The 16,707-nt window shown below is 56.6% G+C and overlaps 1 protein-coding gene across 4 annotated transcripts; it reads left to right on the top strand.

Moving 5' to 3' along the window:
* Positions 1-339: 339 nt before the first annotated feature.
* On the top strand, positions 340-15,414 carry GRK6 (G protein-coupled receptor kinase 6). Of its 4 annotated transcripts, none has more exons than XM_015095977.4 (16): positions 340-582; positions 4,468-4,563; positions 5,524-5,636; positions 5,764-5,841; positions 6,154-6,254; positions 6,588-6,680; positions 6,779-6,842; positions 6,982-7,122; positions 7,409-7,599; positions 8,275-8,312; positions 8,403-8,492; positions 9,498-9,706; positions 9,798-9,935; positions 13,285-13,422; positions 13,496-13,630; positions 14,260-15,414. In XM_015095977.4, exons 1-16 carry the CDS (start codon positions 531-533, stop codon positions 14,329-14,331), a joined length of 1,749 nt encoding a protein of 582 aa, XP_014951463.2. In that variant the 5' UTR covers positions 340-530; the 3' UTR covers positions 14,332-15,414. The 4 variants fall into 4 exon arrangements, with proteins under 4 accessions (XP_014951463.2, XP_027825819.1, XP_027825820.1 ...); XM_027970018.3 differs by lacking the exon at positions 14,260-15,414 and adding an exon at positions 13,821-14,087; XM_027970019.3 differs by having other exon boundaries at positions 483-582; positions 5,418-5,636; positions 14,258-15,414.
* The last annotated feature ends 1,293 nt before the right edge of the window (positions 15,415-16,707 follow it).

The following is a 16,707-nucleotide window of genomic DNA, read 5'->3' on the forward strand; positions in this document are numbered from 1 at the left end:
AGAATGACTGACCTTCGTTCCTCCAATCAAATACCCGGTATCTGGGGCGTGATCCAGAGAGCCCACCTCCGTTGTCCCCGAGGAGGGCTCGACCCTAATTGGCAGTTCGGTATCCTACGAAGGTGCAGAAATTCGAACGTAGGGGCTGAACCCCGCCGCAGACCAACCAGGAAGAGGTGACGTTTTAGGTCCTGCCCGCCCTGTTCCTTTGAACGAATCCCTAGCTCCGGGGGCGGGGGATGATTAAGGGCTCGTCTAATGGGAAGACGGCGCGGGGAGCGCTCGCCCAGTTATTGGCCAAGTAAAGTAAACAGAAGGCGGGCCGGGGCGGGGCGTGCCGGAGCCGGGGTGGCCCCCGGGAGGGGGCGGAGAGTGAGCGGCGGGCGGCGGCGGCGGCCCGGGAGGCCCCGGAGGCCGCGGTGCGGTCACTGCGAGCCGATCCGAGCCTCGCCGATCGCCATCCGGCCCCGGCCCCCTCGCGCAGTCCTAGCCGGCGGCGCGGCCCGGCGGGCCCGGCGGCGCCGCAGCCCATGGAGCTCGAGAACATCGTAGCGAACACGGTGCTACTCAAGGCCCGGGAAGGTGAGGTTGTCGGGTGCAGAGAAAGCGGGCGCGCGGCCTCCGAGGTCGGCGGGGCGTCTCAGCCGCCCTATCCCCTAGAGCAGCTAGCTCCATGCCCCGCACCTCTCGCGGACACGAGCCCTTCCGGCCTGTGGTCCTTTTCCTCCGCACCTGCCCTCCGGGAGCCAGAGCCCAGGAAGGGGCGGGAGTCAGGCCGCCGCCCTCGCGGCGAGTAGGGTGGTGGTGGTGGTGAAGGGGCTATGAGAAGGAGACAGGAAGGAAGCGGGAAGGGTGGGACCTCAGCCCCGGGAGAGCCGCTTTGAGGCCTCTCCCAGGTGAGATGTTAAGAAGATGCCTCAGGAAGGGGAGGGGGCAGCCAGCCTACCCCACGTGCCCGGGCCCAGATTCAACCTGGGTTGCGCCCAGCCTGGGCCGGCGCAAAGTTGGTGCAGGGTAGAAGGTTTGGAGAATGAATTAACCTAGGCTCTGCCAGAGCAGAGCCCACCCGAAGTGGGGAAACTGCTGGTCATTTATGCTACCCGCATGACTGCCACTTACTCGGAACTTCAGGACACTGGGGACAGAAGGGAATGGGTAACAGTTTTTGCCCTTAGGACTAGTGGGGCAGATGGGCACAGAAATAACTGGAAGCTGAGTTTTGAAGGAAGGGAGCATGCCAGGCTGGTAGGACTGTTAAGTGCAAGGCCTGGCAGAGGGGGCCTGTCTAGTGAATGTGGTGTTACTGAGTGCTTCACGTTACCAGACACCTGCTCTGTGAGGGTCCTGGGGATGCATAAGGACCAGACCTGGTCTGCCCTTCACCTGCCATTGTTCACCTCAGTAACATAATCACCGAACACCTACTCTGTACCCTGTCCTGTCCAGGGTGCTGGGGACCAGTATAAGAAGAAGACATTTCTCTTTGAAACACTAGGACAGGGAGGTCAGGACTCTTTGCTGGGCTTTCAGGCAGGTAGCGCCATCTGCATTGCCTCTCTGACTTCTTTTACTAGTGGGAAACTGAGGCTCAGATCAGGAACTAGCCCCCAGGACCCTGCAAGACGGATTGACTCAGGTCTAGGACACAGCATGTCCCCGGTGCAGCCTGTAGGAAACAGATGCTTTCTGGCACATCATCTGGTGCCCCCTGCCTGCCCTGTGCATGTTGACCTGGGGAGGTACTGCCTGGAAATGGGCATGGTAGGCTGGGTCCTCAGTGCCCAGAGCCTTCTTTATCTCCTGTCCCTTATCGAGTCCTGGGGCTAGGCCTTCCTCCCAGCCTCTGGGGGCATCTGCCGATTCTGTTCTGCCTCGTCATCCAGCCAGCCAGGGAGGAGGGGAGGGGAGAGCCTGGACAGGCCTCCCTCCCTAGGGCTGTAGCCAGTTCAGGCTTCAAGCCTGCTGAGAACACTGCCTTGCCTGGCCAGAGAATGTAGGCCCCTTCTGACAGGCTTCCTTACGCCATGGGCGAGGCATAGGAGATTATGACCAGACTAGGACCAGTTCCTTCACTGGAGAATCCTCACTCCAGCCTGGCCCTGGCCCTCCCACCTGTGTGACTCTAGACAAGTCTCTTCTCTCTGAACTTCAGTAACTCTTTTTGTGGCATGGTTGAGGATGGGACATTGAAAACTAAAGGGGAGGTGCTGACTCAGTTGTCACTGAGTTCTGGACCCTGGTCTATAGACTGAGTGCACTGGAATCTCTTCATAAGCTAATTGACAGCTTGGGCCTAGGCTTTTGCCAGTTTCTCAAGTGATCTGAGGCCCTGAGTGATTTGGGATTGCGTGTATTCAGTTGACACCTGATAGATGCCGGGCATGTTTGGGTTTGGAAAAGAGTTTGGCCGGGGGTCCTAGGGAGCTGGGTTCAAATCCTACCTCTGGGACCTCCAGGCTTTGTAACCTTGGACAAATTGATTCCCCATTTCAGGGCCTCAGCTTTCTCATAAAATTGAGCCAGGTCTGTCAGAGTTGTTGTGAGGATGAAGTGGGACAGCACTAGGGGGTGTGAACCCTCACTTAATCCTCCTTCCTTTCCCAGGCCCCCAGAGACGTGGGAAAGGGTCCAGGCTTGGGTGGGGTGGGGAGGAGCCCCACTGACTCTGGTGGCAGTTCCAGGACAGGATATTTGCATGTGACTCTTTGCTGCTGCCTTGATGTGGCTGAGAGGAGGGGGAGGAGGAAGTAACTGGTGGGGGTAGCAGGCGGATGGAGGGTTGGGTGAGGGACTTGCGGGGGTGGGGGAGGAGTTCCCCTTCTGGGGAGGCCTTGCCCTGGGTTGAGGGTGGGGGTCTGTTGCTCACTCACAGTGGAGCAATGACTGTGAGATGTGCTGGGTTCAGGCTGCGGGAGGGCTGCTACCAGGTTTCCCAATGGGGTACCCTGCAACACTTCCTCCTCTAGGCAGCTTAGGTCAGGGAGCCCACTGGAGGACCCAGCCTTGCCCCTTCCCTGCAAGGCGGCCCCTCCTACACCGCCTTCCTTCAACCAGGCTAGATAGAAACAAAGCTGCATAAACCATAGGGGAAACTGAGGCCAGGCAAGGGAAAGTGGTGGCTGGAGGTTGCCACTGCCTTGTTGGAGCTGGGCCCCACCCCTTGCCACAGCTTTACTGAGTACTGGACACAGACTCTGTTAGTCATCCTCACAATACTTCTGGAGGACCTGAAGTACACATGGAGAAACTGAGGTTCCTAGAGAGCAAGCTAGGGGCTTCTCTGGTGGCTCATATAGTAAAGAATCTGCCTGCAGTGCAGGAGACCTCGGTTTGATTCCTGGGTTGGGAAGATCTCCTGGAGAAGGGAATAACAACCCACTCTAGTAGTCTTGCCTAGAGAAATCCATGGACAGACCACGGGGTCACAAAGAGTCGGACACAACTGAGTGACTAACACAGAAGAGAGCAAGTTAGTCTGAAGTGTAAAGGGGCGATTCAAACCCAAATCTGTAAGATGCCAAGACTCGGGTCCCTTCAACCATGTTCAACCTCATGACCCACAGGCCACACCTGTCTAGCTCTCTAACGTGTTTTATGTATTTGGCTGCAGTGGTTTTTTTTTTTATATATAATATAGGAACTATTATTTCGTGTCACAGTCCAGATTCCCAGCTGACTTTTAAAAGTCTGAAGAGTTGGCCACGCCGAGCCGGCATTCCTGCCTAGTCAGAGTCAAGCAGTCAGCTGCGGTTGTGCTGCAGCTGTCTCCGTTAGAGGGGTCCAGTTCCCACACTCCCCACCGCTCCCTGTTGTTTCCCATCTGGTCCATATTTACTGCACCTGTCTGATTCTGTAGGCATTTGAGCTGCTGCCCAGTGGCTACAGATGAGAGATCAGCTAGGTAAAATGAGGTGCCAGGACCAAGAAAGTAGGGGTAAGAATTCTGAGTGCCAGGCCTCCTGCCACCACTTCTTTTGCCTCTGATGCAGGGTCCCATCATAGGGGCCTGGAGCCTCCCTGGTGACTCAGCTGCCCTCTGCCATCTCTCAGGCATGTCCCGCACATCCCAGGACGTCTCCCTTCTGGGCCTGGACTTAACACAGTTTCCCCCACTATCATGTCCTTCTCTTCACTTGGGAGGGAAACTCCTACCTGGTTGGAAGCAGCTGAGGCTTGCTGAAGCTAACTGGAAACCCCACCTCCCACCCATGGCCTGGCCTCATACCCTTCTTGATTCTTCCATCCCTTCTTGGCTCTCCAGCCTATGAGCCCCTAGCAGGAGGGCCTGGGGTCCATGTGTATCCTGAAGCCCAGCAAGAGCATGTTGCATGCAGAAGGAAGGCCCAAGGGGCCTCTCAGAGTGGACTGGGCCTAGGCTGGACCCTGAAGGCCTCTGGACCACGCTGAGGGTGGCAGGGAGGCCAGCAATGGCAGGACTCAAGAACTAGCGCCTGTTTGCTTCCACAGGTGGCGGCGGGAATCGTAAAGGCAAAAGCAAGAAATGGCGGCAGATGCTGCAGTTCCCCCATATCAGCCAGTGCGAAGAGCTGCGGCTCAGCCTCGGTGAGGCCTTGGTTGAGACTGCGGAGTCGGGTGGGGTGCAGAGGCTAGGGAGTCCTGGTGTGCCAGGGGAGCCTCCCCTGAGACCTTGTCTTGGGCCAGAGGGTTGTGGGGGTTTCACGGAGCAGAGAGATGGAGGCTGCACCACCCAGCTGAGTTTCAGTTCCTGGGTCCAGGCTGGGTGGAGGGCAGAGAGCACACAGGACAGCAGCCGGTGGTGGGGGTAGGTGTGGGGAGGAGCCCCAAGTCAGATATGGGAGCAGTCTGAGGGAAGCTGCGGAAGAGGGGACCAGGCCTCAGGTGAGCAGGGCTCGGAGGACACAGCAGAATGTGCAGGGGGGCTGGAGTCAGCTCACACACTGACTGTCTGGGGCGGTGGGGGTGGTGGAACCCAGGCCTGTGCGCAGCCTTACCCAGCCTGGCCCTGAGGGTGCCCAACAAAGCCTTGACCAGCAGGGCCCAAGCCCCCTCTGACGGCCTGCACGTGGGCCAGGAGTACACCATGGCTGCTTCCACCGCTGGGAAGGAGGCCTAGCCTCGAACTCGCCGGAAGCCACAGCTTCCTCCCACACTTTCGCCAGGCAGGCAGCAGGTGTGGGCTGGGCCAGAGCCGGGCCGGAACCGCACAGACCACACCCAGCCCCAACCATGACGTATGTACAAGTAGTGTGAACTGGAAGTCAGCGGCCGGAAGTGAGGACCCGGCTCTGGAGCCACACTCCAGCTTGTGTGACCTTGGGGCTAATCACTCAGCCACCCTGGGCCCTGGCGTCCCAGGGCTACGATGGCAGTAACAGTGGTGTCGCCTCAGTGCTGTGGCGAGGGTTCTAAAGGAGACAGTGGCTGCCATACTGCAGGGCCGAAAGCTGTTGGCGGGGGCTCCGGGCCTGGCGGTGTGGACAGGAGTGCCTTGCCGGCAGGCTCCAAATCCAGGAATCCAGCAGCTCCCACCTCTGCCTGCAGAGCGTGACTACCACAGCCTGTGTGAGCGGCAGCCCATTGGGCGCTTGCTGTTCCGAGAGTTCTGCGCCACGAGGCCTGAGCTGACTCGCTGCATTGCCTTCCTGGATGGGGTGGTGAGTGCGGCCCAGCCCCACACTGAGGGTGGGCAGAGGTCCTGGGCCACATGTGTGTCCCGTCTCCTCACACCTGTTACTCCATCCAAACCCCAAGCCTTCTCTGCCTCCACCCCCACCCCCGCAGGCCGAGTATGAAGTGACCCCTGATGAGAAGCGGAAGGCGTGTGGGCTGCGGCTCATGCAGAATTTTCTGAGCCACACGGTGAGTTAGCGCTGGTGTAGGGATGAGGGTAGTGGACAGAGCTCAGTGATGGTGAGAAGAATGACTACTGCCTGTGCAGAGAGTGCCCCTGGAGCTACTCCAGGCTCACCAGGCGGCACCGTGGGCAGGGAGCCCAGGAGGGTGGGCTGGGGCACTGGGCCCAGCAGCTCTGCTTCACCATGCCTCAAGAAAAGCGGCAGAAAATTCAGCCACTAAGCAGGCTGTGCACCCCTGGCCACCCATCTCAAACCCGAGATCTCTGCCCTGGAGGTGGGCAGGTCCTGTGCTGACCTGTCTGTGGCATGTCCCCAGGGTCCTGACCTCATCCCCGAGGTCCCCCGGCAACTGGTGACGAACTGTGCCCAGAGGCTGGAGGAGGGACCCTGCAAAGACCTCTTCCAGGAGCTTACTCGGTAAGACTCTCCTTGCCCTCAGGCTGAGAACTGTGTCCTGAGGAGGGGGCTTCTGCAGACCCAGAGGGCTATGAACAGTGCAGCAGGTGGTGAGCAAGCTCAGTCTCTCACCCCAGCCTTGCCCTTGCTCTGTGACCCTGATCAGGTTGCCTCCCCTCTCTAGCATCCTGGGCTTTAGCATTGGATATCCATCTCCCCCGCAGGTGCGCCAGCAGGAGGGTTGGCCAAGGATTCTGCCTTTCAGGCTGAGCATATACATAACAGGGGGCCTGGCCCATCGAGGGGAGAATGGGGGGTGTCAGGTGCTGACCAGAGGCTGGGTCTTCTCGACAGGTTGACCCATGAGTACCTGAGCGTGGCCCCTTTTGCCGACTACCTCGACAGCATCTACTTCAACCGTTTTCTGCAGTGGAAGTGGCTGGAAAGGTGAGCTCCTTGAAGGCTGGCCCCCGGGTTGAAGGGGTTCTCATGGGTCTCAGGCCCCTGCTCAGCTAGTGTTTGCTTCTCCAACCCCTTGTCCACAGGCAGCCAGTGACCAAAAACACCTTCAGGCAGTACCGAGTCCTGGGCAAAGGCGGCTTTGGGGAGGTGAGTGGCCAGGCCAGACCCCAGCAGAGTGTAGAGGTGGGGTAGAAGGGACCCTGACCATCCCCTTACCCTCTCTGAGCCTATAACCCTCAGGAAGGCTGCAGCTGGTCCCCACTTGCCCCATCTATCCTGGCTACAGGTATGCGCCTGCCAGGTGCGGGCCACAGGCAAGATGTATGCCTGCAAGAAGCTGGAGAAGAAGCGGATCAAGAAGCGGAAAGGGGAAGCCATGGCACTCAATGAGAAGCAGATCCTGGAGAAAGTGAACAGTAGGTTTGTAGTAAGTACAGACAGGAGACCCCTCCTTTCCCCCATGGCCACACCGGCCCTCCCCACTCACTGGACTAAGACCTCTTCCCTCCCTGACCCGCCCCCTCCAGGCACCACTACCTCTCCCGCCCTCAGAGATGCCTGGGAGGGGCGGCTTTGGGATGTTGACGCCTGGCCTGGGAAGCAGGGTGGCCCCAGGGAGTGGCGCTAAGAATAGCTTTTGGGTGGCTGGCGCTTGCCCCGCCACCAGGCGTCCCACGGCCTCTGCTTCAGGGCTCATGTCCCCTTGGTCACAGGTGAGCTTGGCCTATGCCTATGAGACCAAGGATGCGCTGTGCCTGGTGCTGACGCTGATGAACGGAGGCGACCTCAAGTTCCACATCTACCACATGGGCCAGGCTGGCTTCCCTGAGGCTCGGGCTATCTTCTACGCAGCAGAGATCTGCTGTGGCCTGGAGGACCTGCACCGGGAGCGTATTGTGTACAGGTGCAGGGGCATGGTCCTCCCGGCCAGGGGCCGTGGCTCGGCTGGGGTAGAGGCTGCAGAGGGATGTTGGTGTGCTGGCACCGTCGTTGGGGACACAAGTCTGTTGGACCTTAGCTCGGGCTCCACACTCATCCACGCTCACTAGGCTACTAGGCTCAGCGTGGCTCAGAACCCAGACTCTGGGGTCTGGTTAACCCATGTGTGAATCCTGGCCCTGTCACCCCTATGTGGCCCTGGCCAGTCAACTCCCTGCTCACAACACCATTTTTTTCCCCTGGGAAGCAAAGATTTTAATTCCTGCCTTGCAGCTTGTAGAGAATGAATGAGATAATGCTGGAAAGTACACAGAACACGGCAGTGGGGAGCTCTGCTTAGTACTATTACTAGTAATGGTTTTGGGCTTCCCTGGTAGCTCATCTGGTAAAGAATCCGCCTGCAATGAGGGAGACCTGGGTTCAACCCCTGGATTGGGACGATCCCCTGGAGGAGGGCATGGCAACCCACTCCAGTATTCTTGCCTGGAGAATCCCATGGACAGAAGAGCCTGGCGGGCTACAGTCCATGGGGTCACAAAGACTCAGAAATGACTGAGCGACTAAGCACACCAGGAGGGGGTGGCCCTTTGGCCGTCTGGCCAGCTGAGCAGCATCTAACCCTGCCGTTCTCTCCTTGCAGGGACCTAAAGCCAGAGAACATCCTACTAGATGACCATGGTGGGTGCGGGGCCCCTAGGGGCAGGGGAAGGATGGGAGAGGTGTGCCCATCTGCCTAATGGGCCTCCCTGCGTCTCCACCCACATTCAGGTCACATCCGCATCTCTGACCTGGGGCTGGCTGTGCACGTACCCGAAGGCCAGACGATCAAAGGCCGTGTGGGCACCGTGGGCTACATGGGTGAGTCCGCCTGCCCCCGACCCACCAGCCTCCTGGGTCCTCTTGCTGTCATGTGTCCAGTCCCACCACTTCTGTTGGGAAATCTGTACCGCACGGAACAGAAAGAGCTGACGTTCCTCTTTTATATGTGAGGAGACCAAGACTCAGCCAGGGCTCCACACACTGTGAATCCACAGCGTTCACTCGCTTGCATAGTCATTGGGCCCCTCCTACTGACTGGGCCTGAAGGTGGCTACCCGTGAAAGACGAGGGCCTCACGCCCGTTTTCCGTAGCCCTGGTTCCTGCACTGCCCCACCTGCCCATGCTAGGAGTGGGAGTGCCCATCTGTGGTAGGGGCCGTGACGAGGCCCCGAGTTCCCCTTGAGAGCACATGACACAGTAGACAGAGCTCCAGGTATGCGCTCCACCACCTCCTCATTATACGTCCAAGGGCCAGACATTCTGCTTCTCTCAGCCTCACTTTCCCTGGCTGAAGCCTGCTCCCAGGGTTGCCTTCAACCTGAAAGGAGGCGCTAGAGGCAAAACTCCCTACCTGCCCGCTCTAGCAGGCAGTCGACACCCAGCAAATGAGTTGCCATCTTCTTTCCTCTCTTTGACATTGAAGCTAGAGATTGCAAACTGATAGCCACACTGGGTCTAATTTGGCCTCCATCTGTGTTTAAATCAAATTGTCTTTGAAACAATTTGAAGTGGTCATCAGCATTTGATAACCCAGACAGCTTCATGTTAAAAATATGATTTCTGACTTCTCTTGAACGATCAGAAGACCTGACCCCCCACCCCCACCCCACCCTGCAGGGCCATACCAGCTCCTTCTGGTGGGCTGTGAGCTCCGCTACTCCCTGTGGTCCCCACCAGGCTGCTGATGGTGCCTGCCTGGCACTGGCTAGTGCCAGTGGGTGTTTGAACTGATCCCTGGCCTTGACATGCGAGCTGGCCATTCCCAACGCCCCAGGGCTCAATTCTGCCTCCCGCCCATTCTTAATTCCTACTGTCCTTCCCAGCCCCAGAGGTGGTAAAAAACGAACGGTACACCTTTAGCCCAGACTGGTGGGCGCTCGGCTGCCTCCTGTATGAGATGATCGCAGGCCAGTCACCCTTCCAGCAGAGGAAAAAGAAGATCAAGAGGGAGGAAGTGGAGCGGCTGGTGAAGGAGGTGCCTGAGGAGTACTCCGAGCACTTCTCCCCACAGGCCCGCTCACTCTGCTCCCAGGTACAGCCGCCAGCAGGAGGCCCAACCAGCTGGGGCTGGGGCTGGGGGTACCTCTCTCAAGGATACCCTAACCGCCCCTGCCCTGATGCAGCTCCTCTGCAAGGACCCCTCTGAACGCCTGGGGTGTGGTGGGGGCGGCGCCCAAGAGGTGAAGGAGCACCCCCTCTTCAAGAAGCTGAACTTCAAGCGGCTGGGAGCTGGCATGCTGGAACCACCCTTCAAGCCTGATGTGAGTGCCACCCACTCCTGCTGAAGGCAGGGCCAAGCCCAAGCGGAGCTGGGGGCTCTTGGAGCATTGATTGGGACCTGCTCAGTGCAAGCATTAGAAAACTCAAGTGGGTTAACCAACCAAACAGTTCACCGGGCTCCTAAAAATGAAAGGCCCCAGAACAGGCCTGGCTTTTGGCACACTGGATCTGGGGCTTCAGCAGTACTGTGAGAATTCTGTCTTCCTCCTCCTCCCCACTACCTGCTTCCCTCTGGGCAGCTGTCCTCAGGGTATCAGGCCTTCATCCTAATAACTCGGCCACCCTGGCAGACAGAGAGTGCCTCTTTACTCATTGCCTGATTACTCGGATGCCCCTCAGCAGCCACATCAGGACTACATGCCCACCATGCCACTCAAGTGGGGAAGATTGGTCTCCCAAAGGGAAACCAAGATTCCTTGCCAGCAGGGGGAAGGGCCATTGGACTGGCAAAACATCCACTGCCCCCTGCACCTGGCAACGCTGACCTCCCATCTGTGAGCAGAACACTCCCCTCTGCAGAGTCTCACTCATTGACTGAGCTCCTCAGTGGGTCAGGCATCTGCTGGCAGAAACATCCTGGAGTCATCAGATTCTCAGTGCGAGAAGTCCAACTCAAACTTAGGCCCAACATGGAGGTTTTGGGTTCATTTAGCCAGAAAGTCCCAGAGTAGGACCAGCGTCAGTGTTTCACACTGTGTTGCCAGGACTCCACCTCTTGTCTCTGCTTGTCACCTGTTGACTGTTCTCCCATTGAATTCAAGCTTCTCAGTATAATGTCATAGGGAAGGTTCTGATTGGCCTAAATTAGGTCATGTGCTTGCCCTCACCTCATGTGTAAGAGGACTGAGTCCTGTGATTGACAGTTCACCAGGAACACAGGGGAAGAAGGAAGGTGATGATGGGCAGGCCAGATTGGTGGCTGTCAATCATGCATGTGATTACACATTCAACAAAGTATCTGAATGCCAGTATGTGCCAGATCTCAGAGTTCATAGGGTCAGTAGGACGCAGTCCTACCTTCATGATCTAGTGGGAAGACATAGAAAAATAAGCCAGTAAGTGAAAAAGGAGTGGTGGAGGGGTGGGAGTATTTTTGGACAGGATGGCCTCTGAGTAGCTGATGGATGAGTATCAGTAGAAACCTAAAATGTGAAGGAGAGAGTTGTGCCAAGATTTGGGGCATGAGCATTCCAGGGAGAAGGAGCAGCCAGGCATTGAGGTCCTAGTCCAGGGACCAACCTTGAGAGGTGGAGCAAAAGTGGAGGCCAGTGTGGGCAGGGAAAGGGAATGTGGAGCAGGAGTGTTGAGGGGTGGGGACAGGTGGGGGCCCACAGAGATGGGAGTGGGAGGCCCCTGCCTCCACAGGACTGCATCTTGTAGGTGGGGCTACCAGCGCCCAGAGGTGCTGGCCTTGCCATCGGCAGTTGAACCGCAAGCCTGACTTCTGCAGCCTGCCTTAGAGCTGGCTGTCCCGCTCAGCTTGACTCCAGCTTCCCTGCACATGATCTCAGTTAATCTTGAAAATCACTGCCCTGGAGTTTAACTTTTTTAGAAGCAGATGAAAAGTGTGCTTGATGGTGATACAGGTTTTAGCAGCTTTATTGAGTTCACATACCATACAACTCACTTCTTTTAAGCATATAATTAAATGACTTTTAGCATAAAGATGCAACCATCACCAAAATCAATTTTAGAACATTTTCATCACCCCTCCCCCCCAAACACCCCCTACTCATTAGCAGTCATTCCTCATTCCCCTTCCCCTTGGCAGCCACTAATCTGCTTTATGTCTGTCTATATTAGCCTGTTCTGGACCTCATGTTAACGGGATTGTATCATATGTGGTGCCTTGTGACTGGCTTCTTGCAGTTTGCGTGTTTTCCAGGTTCACCCGTGTTGTAGTTCTTACTGGTCCTGCATTCCTTTTTTATGACTGGATAATATTCCATTCTATGAATATTGCATATTCTGTTTATTCATCCATCTACGGACATTAGTGTTGTTTTTGTTATGGGGCTCTGATGGATAATGCTGCTTTGAACATTCACATACAAGTTCTTGTGGGGACGTATGTTTTCATTTCTCTGGGACGTATACCTAGGAGTTGAATGCTGGCTCATATGGTAACATGTTTACGCTTTGGGAGAGCTGCTGACTTTTCTGAAAAGCAGCTGTATGATTTTACATGATGATGTTTTGACATCCTTAACAGTATGATTTAGAAAACAGTGTAAAGATGAAAAAGGAAGTGGCCTTCTGGAGTGAGGTGCGCTCCTAGCAGGGGGCTAGGGGCACAGGGACTGTTGACTGTGAAGCAGGAGATGGAGTATGCCATTGGACATCCCAGGACAGAGGGACCCATCAGCTCCAAGCTCTGCATGGGGTGTCCAGCTGAAGGGGCCAGCTGAGATTCAGCCTGCTCTCCCCTTACCAGTTGCCCCCAGACAGCTGTGTACAGGCAGGGAGGTGGGGGGGGCTCCCCATTACTGATTCCATACGGCACTGTGGAGACTGATGGACTGTCATGGGTCAGCTATGCAGCCTCCTCAGTCCGTGAGCAGTGAGGGGTGATCCCCAGTTTAGAGGGAAACTTGGGCCTCAGAAGTGACTGTCATGCTCAGGAAGTGCATGGGGCACTTTGATTTTTGAAGTAAAGTTGATTTATAGTGTTGTGTGTTAGTTTCTGCTGTACAGCAAGGTGATTCAGATAAGATATATATATGTGTTTATGTACATGTGTATACATACTTTTTTCAGATTCTCTCCATTGTAGTTTATTACAAGGTATTGAATATAGTTCCTCACACTATAGAGTATGACTGTGTTGTTTATTTATGTAATATATAGTCATATGTATCTGCTAATCCCAAACTCCTTATTTATCTTCTCCCCTTCCTCTTTGGTAACTGTAAGTTGTTTTCGATGTCTGTGAGTCTCTTTCTGTTTTGTCAATTAAGTTCATTTGAATCTATTTTTCTAGATTCCACATGTGATATCACTATATTTGTCTTTGTATGACTTACTTCACTTAGTGTGATGAACTGTAGGTCCATCGATGTTGCTGCAAATAGCATTATTTCATTCCTTTTTATAGCTCAGTAATATTCCATTATAAATATATATATACCAAACATACCACGTCTTCCTTATCCATTCATCTATGGATGGATATTTAGACTGCGTCCATATGTTATCTATTGTAAATAGTGCTGCTGTGAACACTGGGGGCACCAGGAAGCTGCAAGGGTCAGGGCACACCCAGCCCCAGCTCAGGGCTGAGTTGGTCTCCTGTGGGGTCTTCCTGTCTGACCACTGTCTCTGTTCCCCCAGCCCCAGGCCATTTACTGCAAAGATGTTCTGGACATTGAACAGTTCTCAACAGTTAAGGGTGTGGAGCTAGAGCCCACTGACCAGGACTTCTACCAGAAATTTGCCACGGGCAGTGTGCCTATCCCTTGGCAGAACGAGGTGGGGACCTGCCCAGCCGGTGGGTGGGGGGTGACCTCAGGGGCAGCACTCACAGCTGCCTGTTCTGTGGCAGATGGTGGAGACCGAGTGCTTCCAGGAGCTGAACGTCTTCGGGCTGGATGGCTCGGTTCCCCCAGACCTAGACTGGAAGGGCCAGCCACCAGCACCCCCCAAAAAGGGACTGCTGCAGAGACTCTTCAGTCGCCAGGTAATCCCCAGGAGTGTCCTACCTCAGCCCCCAGCCCAGCTCCTGGGATGGCAGGTGGGAGGCAGAGCTGGTGTCCGTATGCGGGGGAGTGGGCATCTTCCGGTCGTGTCAGCGGTGCCCAGGGTCTCTGGCCCCATTCCCACCTGTCCCCCACCCATGGCTGGGCTCATGGCCTCTTTTCTCTTTCCAGAGGTGAGCAGTGTGGGCTTCCTGTGGGTTGGCCTTGCTGCCCAGCCCCGGGGAGCCACAGGCAGCCCTTCCATGGCAGAGGCGAGATGTGGGCGAAAGAAGTCTGGTGCCCGCTCCCTACCCATCCTTCCCCTCCCCTGCCGTGCCCTGCACCTGGCACCTGCAAGCAGCGAGCCTTGCTTAGCCGTCTTGTCTCCCCGTGCCCTGCATCCACCAGCCCCAGAATAGAGGGCCCTGGCAGAGCCTGGGGTCCACCTGGTCCCTCTTACCTCCAGCCTATTGCCAGCAGCCTCTGCACTGGTGCCCACACGTGTCTGGCCTGAGCTGCTGCTCTGGGCCCCTCGTGGGGAATCCCCTCCTTGGAGCACAGCCCTGGTCGGCCCTGGTGGCTAACTGCGCGCGCTCTGCCTCTCTCCCTCCATGTCTCCCCTGCCCTGCAGGACTGCTGTGGAAACTGCAGCGACAGTGAGGAAGAGCTTCCCGCCCGCCTCGAGCTCCCCACCCGCCTCTAGCCCCCAGACTGGGGCCCCCCCGGGCGGTTGGCGGTAGCAGCTACTGCGAACGCTGTTTACAGTTTTGCACAGTGGTCTTCCCCATTGTCCACTCAAGTCGTGGCCTGGGAGACACAGCCGGAGCTGTCCCCAGTGCCCTCTGCCCTGGAGCCCCTGGTCTGGCTGAGTGGTCAAGGCTTGGGCTGTCCCCTGGGACAAAGGTGCGTCCCTTCAGCTCTTGTCTGTGGAGCTCGGGGCTTTCTGTATTTATGTCTTTGTATGAATGTATATAGCAACCAGAACATTCTTAAGACTCACCCTGGAGCCGGCAGAGGGGCTGCTGCCGCACACTCCAGACACCTCAGGCCCGGCTTGGATGGGCAAAGTTGGGCCAGGCCAGGCCCCTGGGCCCTCAGCACTGTGCTTGCCACCGCCGACCTCTGAGTGAGACTCGTGCCTGCCGCTGCCGCTCTGGGTTTCGGCCTCCACCTCTGGGGCCCAATACTGGCCATTCTCAGCACCTGTCAGAGCTGGACCTGGGAACACTGGGTCCCCTAGGCCTGTGCCAAAGTGTGACCGGAGACTGGGCTGCCCCTGGGACCCCTCAGTCCACTGCCCAGGCTGTCCCGGACGGGTCTGCCTCTGCCTTCCAGCTCCCGGGACACCTCGTCCCCTGTGCTGGGCCCTGTCCTGGAGTCACCTCTTGCAGAACACCCCAGCCTGGGCCATAGGAAGGGAGGGGGTAGGGGTGTCACTGACCAACCCTCAAACATTCCAGACTCCCCTTGAAATAGACACATGTGCCCAGCAATAATCTGCCCCTCCCTCTGTGTGTGTGTGTGTGTGTGTGTGTGTGTGTGTGTGTGTGTGTGTGTGTGTGAATGAATGAATGAAAGAGAGAGAGAGAAGGGGGCAGGCTGAGGCTGTGTGCCTGCATCCCAGCCCCAGCCCTTCCCAGACTGATGGCCCTCTTGGTCCCAGTGTTAATGGTAGTGTGGGATACAGGGCCCCAGGTTTTCCATATTTAAGGCCGATTTTTATTACTCGTTTTGTTCAATGTAAGCTGCCACATGTCTCTGTGAATACAGTCCGAGCACAAACCTGGCTAGCTGCCCCTGCCTGCCTCTTTCTTGGCCCTGGTGGTCCAGGGATGTCCTTGCTTCCCTGGCCCTGCTGGAAGTGGGAAGGGGTTGGAAGTGGGGCTGGTGGAGGCTGCCCTTCCACCAAGGCCTAAGGGCCTCAGGACTGATCTTAGGGTAACCTCTCCAAGCTCTGGTGGCCTTTGGGCTCCACCAGTTTCCTCAATGGGATGAGGCCTGAGGAGAGAAGCCTTGGGTCTCCACTAGGGTATGGGTCTGACTCCGCTTGTGCTGAAGAGGCAGGCTCAGCTGGCAGTATCCTCCAAGACCAAGGCGGCCTGGCCACCAGTTGTGGGTTTGGAGCCGCCTGTGGAGTAGAGTGGGAGCTCCTGTTGGGAACACCTGCTCAGTCTGTCTTGTCTGGATACCTCCATGATTTGCCCAGGGCCCGTACACATGTATTAGAGCCATTCCTCTGCTCTGCTTCTGAACCAGGAAATGTGGCCAGGCAGAAATGCACACTGGTGATGCTGCAAGTTAGGTCATGGCAGAGGCAGGTGCAGACCAGCCATGTGGGCATCAGGGAGAATTCTCTGAAGGTAGCAGTTGAGCTGGGCCTAGAAGGAGACCTGTGCAGAGACGAGAGTGACAGCCTATTGACCACAAGTATGTCCCAGGCTACACAAACTTGTTCCTGTAGCCTTCCAATGACTCCAGCCCCTGCTATAACCACCATAGTGGTTTGTTCCTGGCCTTTGGGCCAGGTACCCAGTGCCACAGAGGCCACATGAGCTTTGCAGTTGGACAGCTCTGGGTTCAAGTCCCAGTCTGGCCACTTATCAAACTGCATTGCATAGACCCTACCCTTGTCTGGAAAGATTGGTGTGATTTCCCATTGCCTCACAGCATCTATGAAAGTTCCCGTAAATAGCCAGTCACCCTCCTGAGCCCTTGGGTCATCGGCAGCCCAGCTCTTGAGAGCGTGTGCCGCGTGCACCGCTGCTTCTGTTGATGTGAGGGGAATGGGGTAGGGAGAGGGCTTTGCTTAGCTAGGTCTTCCAGCTGGTGAGTGGCCATTGCAGGGTTGAGAGGAAGCGATTGAAGATGAGGAAACTGGAGGTGAGAGACAGGGGCCTGAGGCACAGCAAATTCTGTTGTGGGGGTTGAGGACTGGGTAGATAGGTATTAGTGTACAGAGGCCGCAGCCCAGCTCTGGGCAGGTGTGTGAGGGTGAATGAATGCCAGGTAGATGGGTAGGTCCATACCTCCTGATGGCGCTAGTGGTAAGGAATCTGCCTGCCAATGCGGGAGATGCTGG

The sequence above is a fragment of the Ovis aries genome, chromosome 5, assembly GCF_016772045.2.
Source record: "Ovis aries strain OAR_USU_Benz2616 breed Rambouillet chromosome 5, ARS-UI_Ramb_v3.0, whole genome shotgun sequence".
NCBI lineage: Eukaryota > Metazoa > Chordata > Mammalia > Artiodactyla > Bovidae > Ovis > Ovis aries.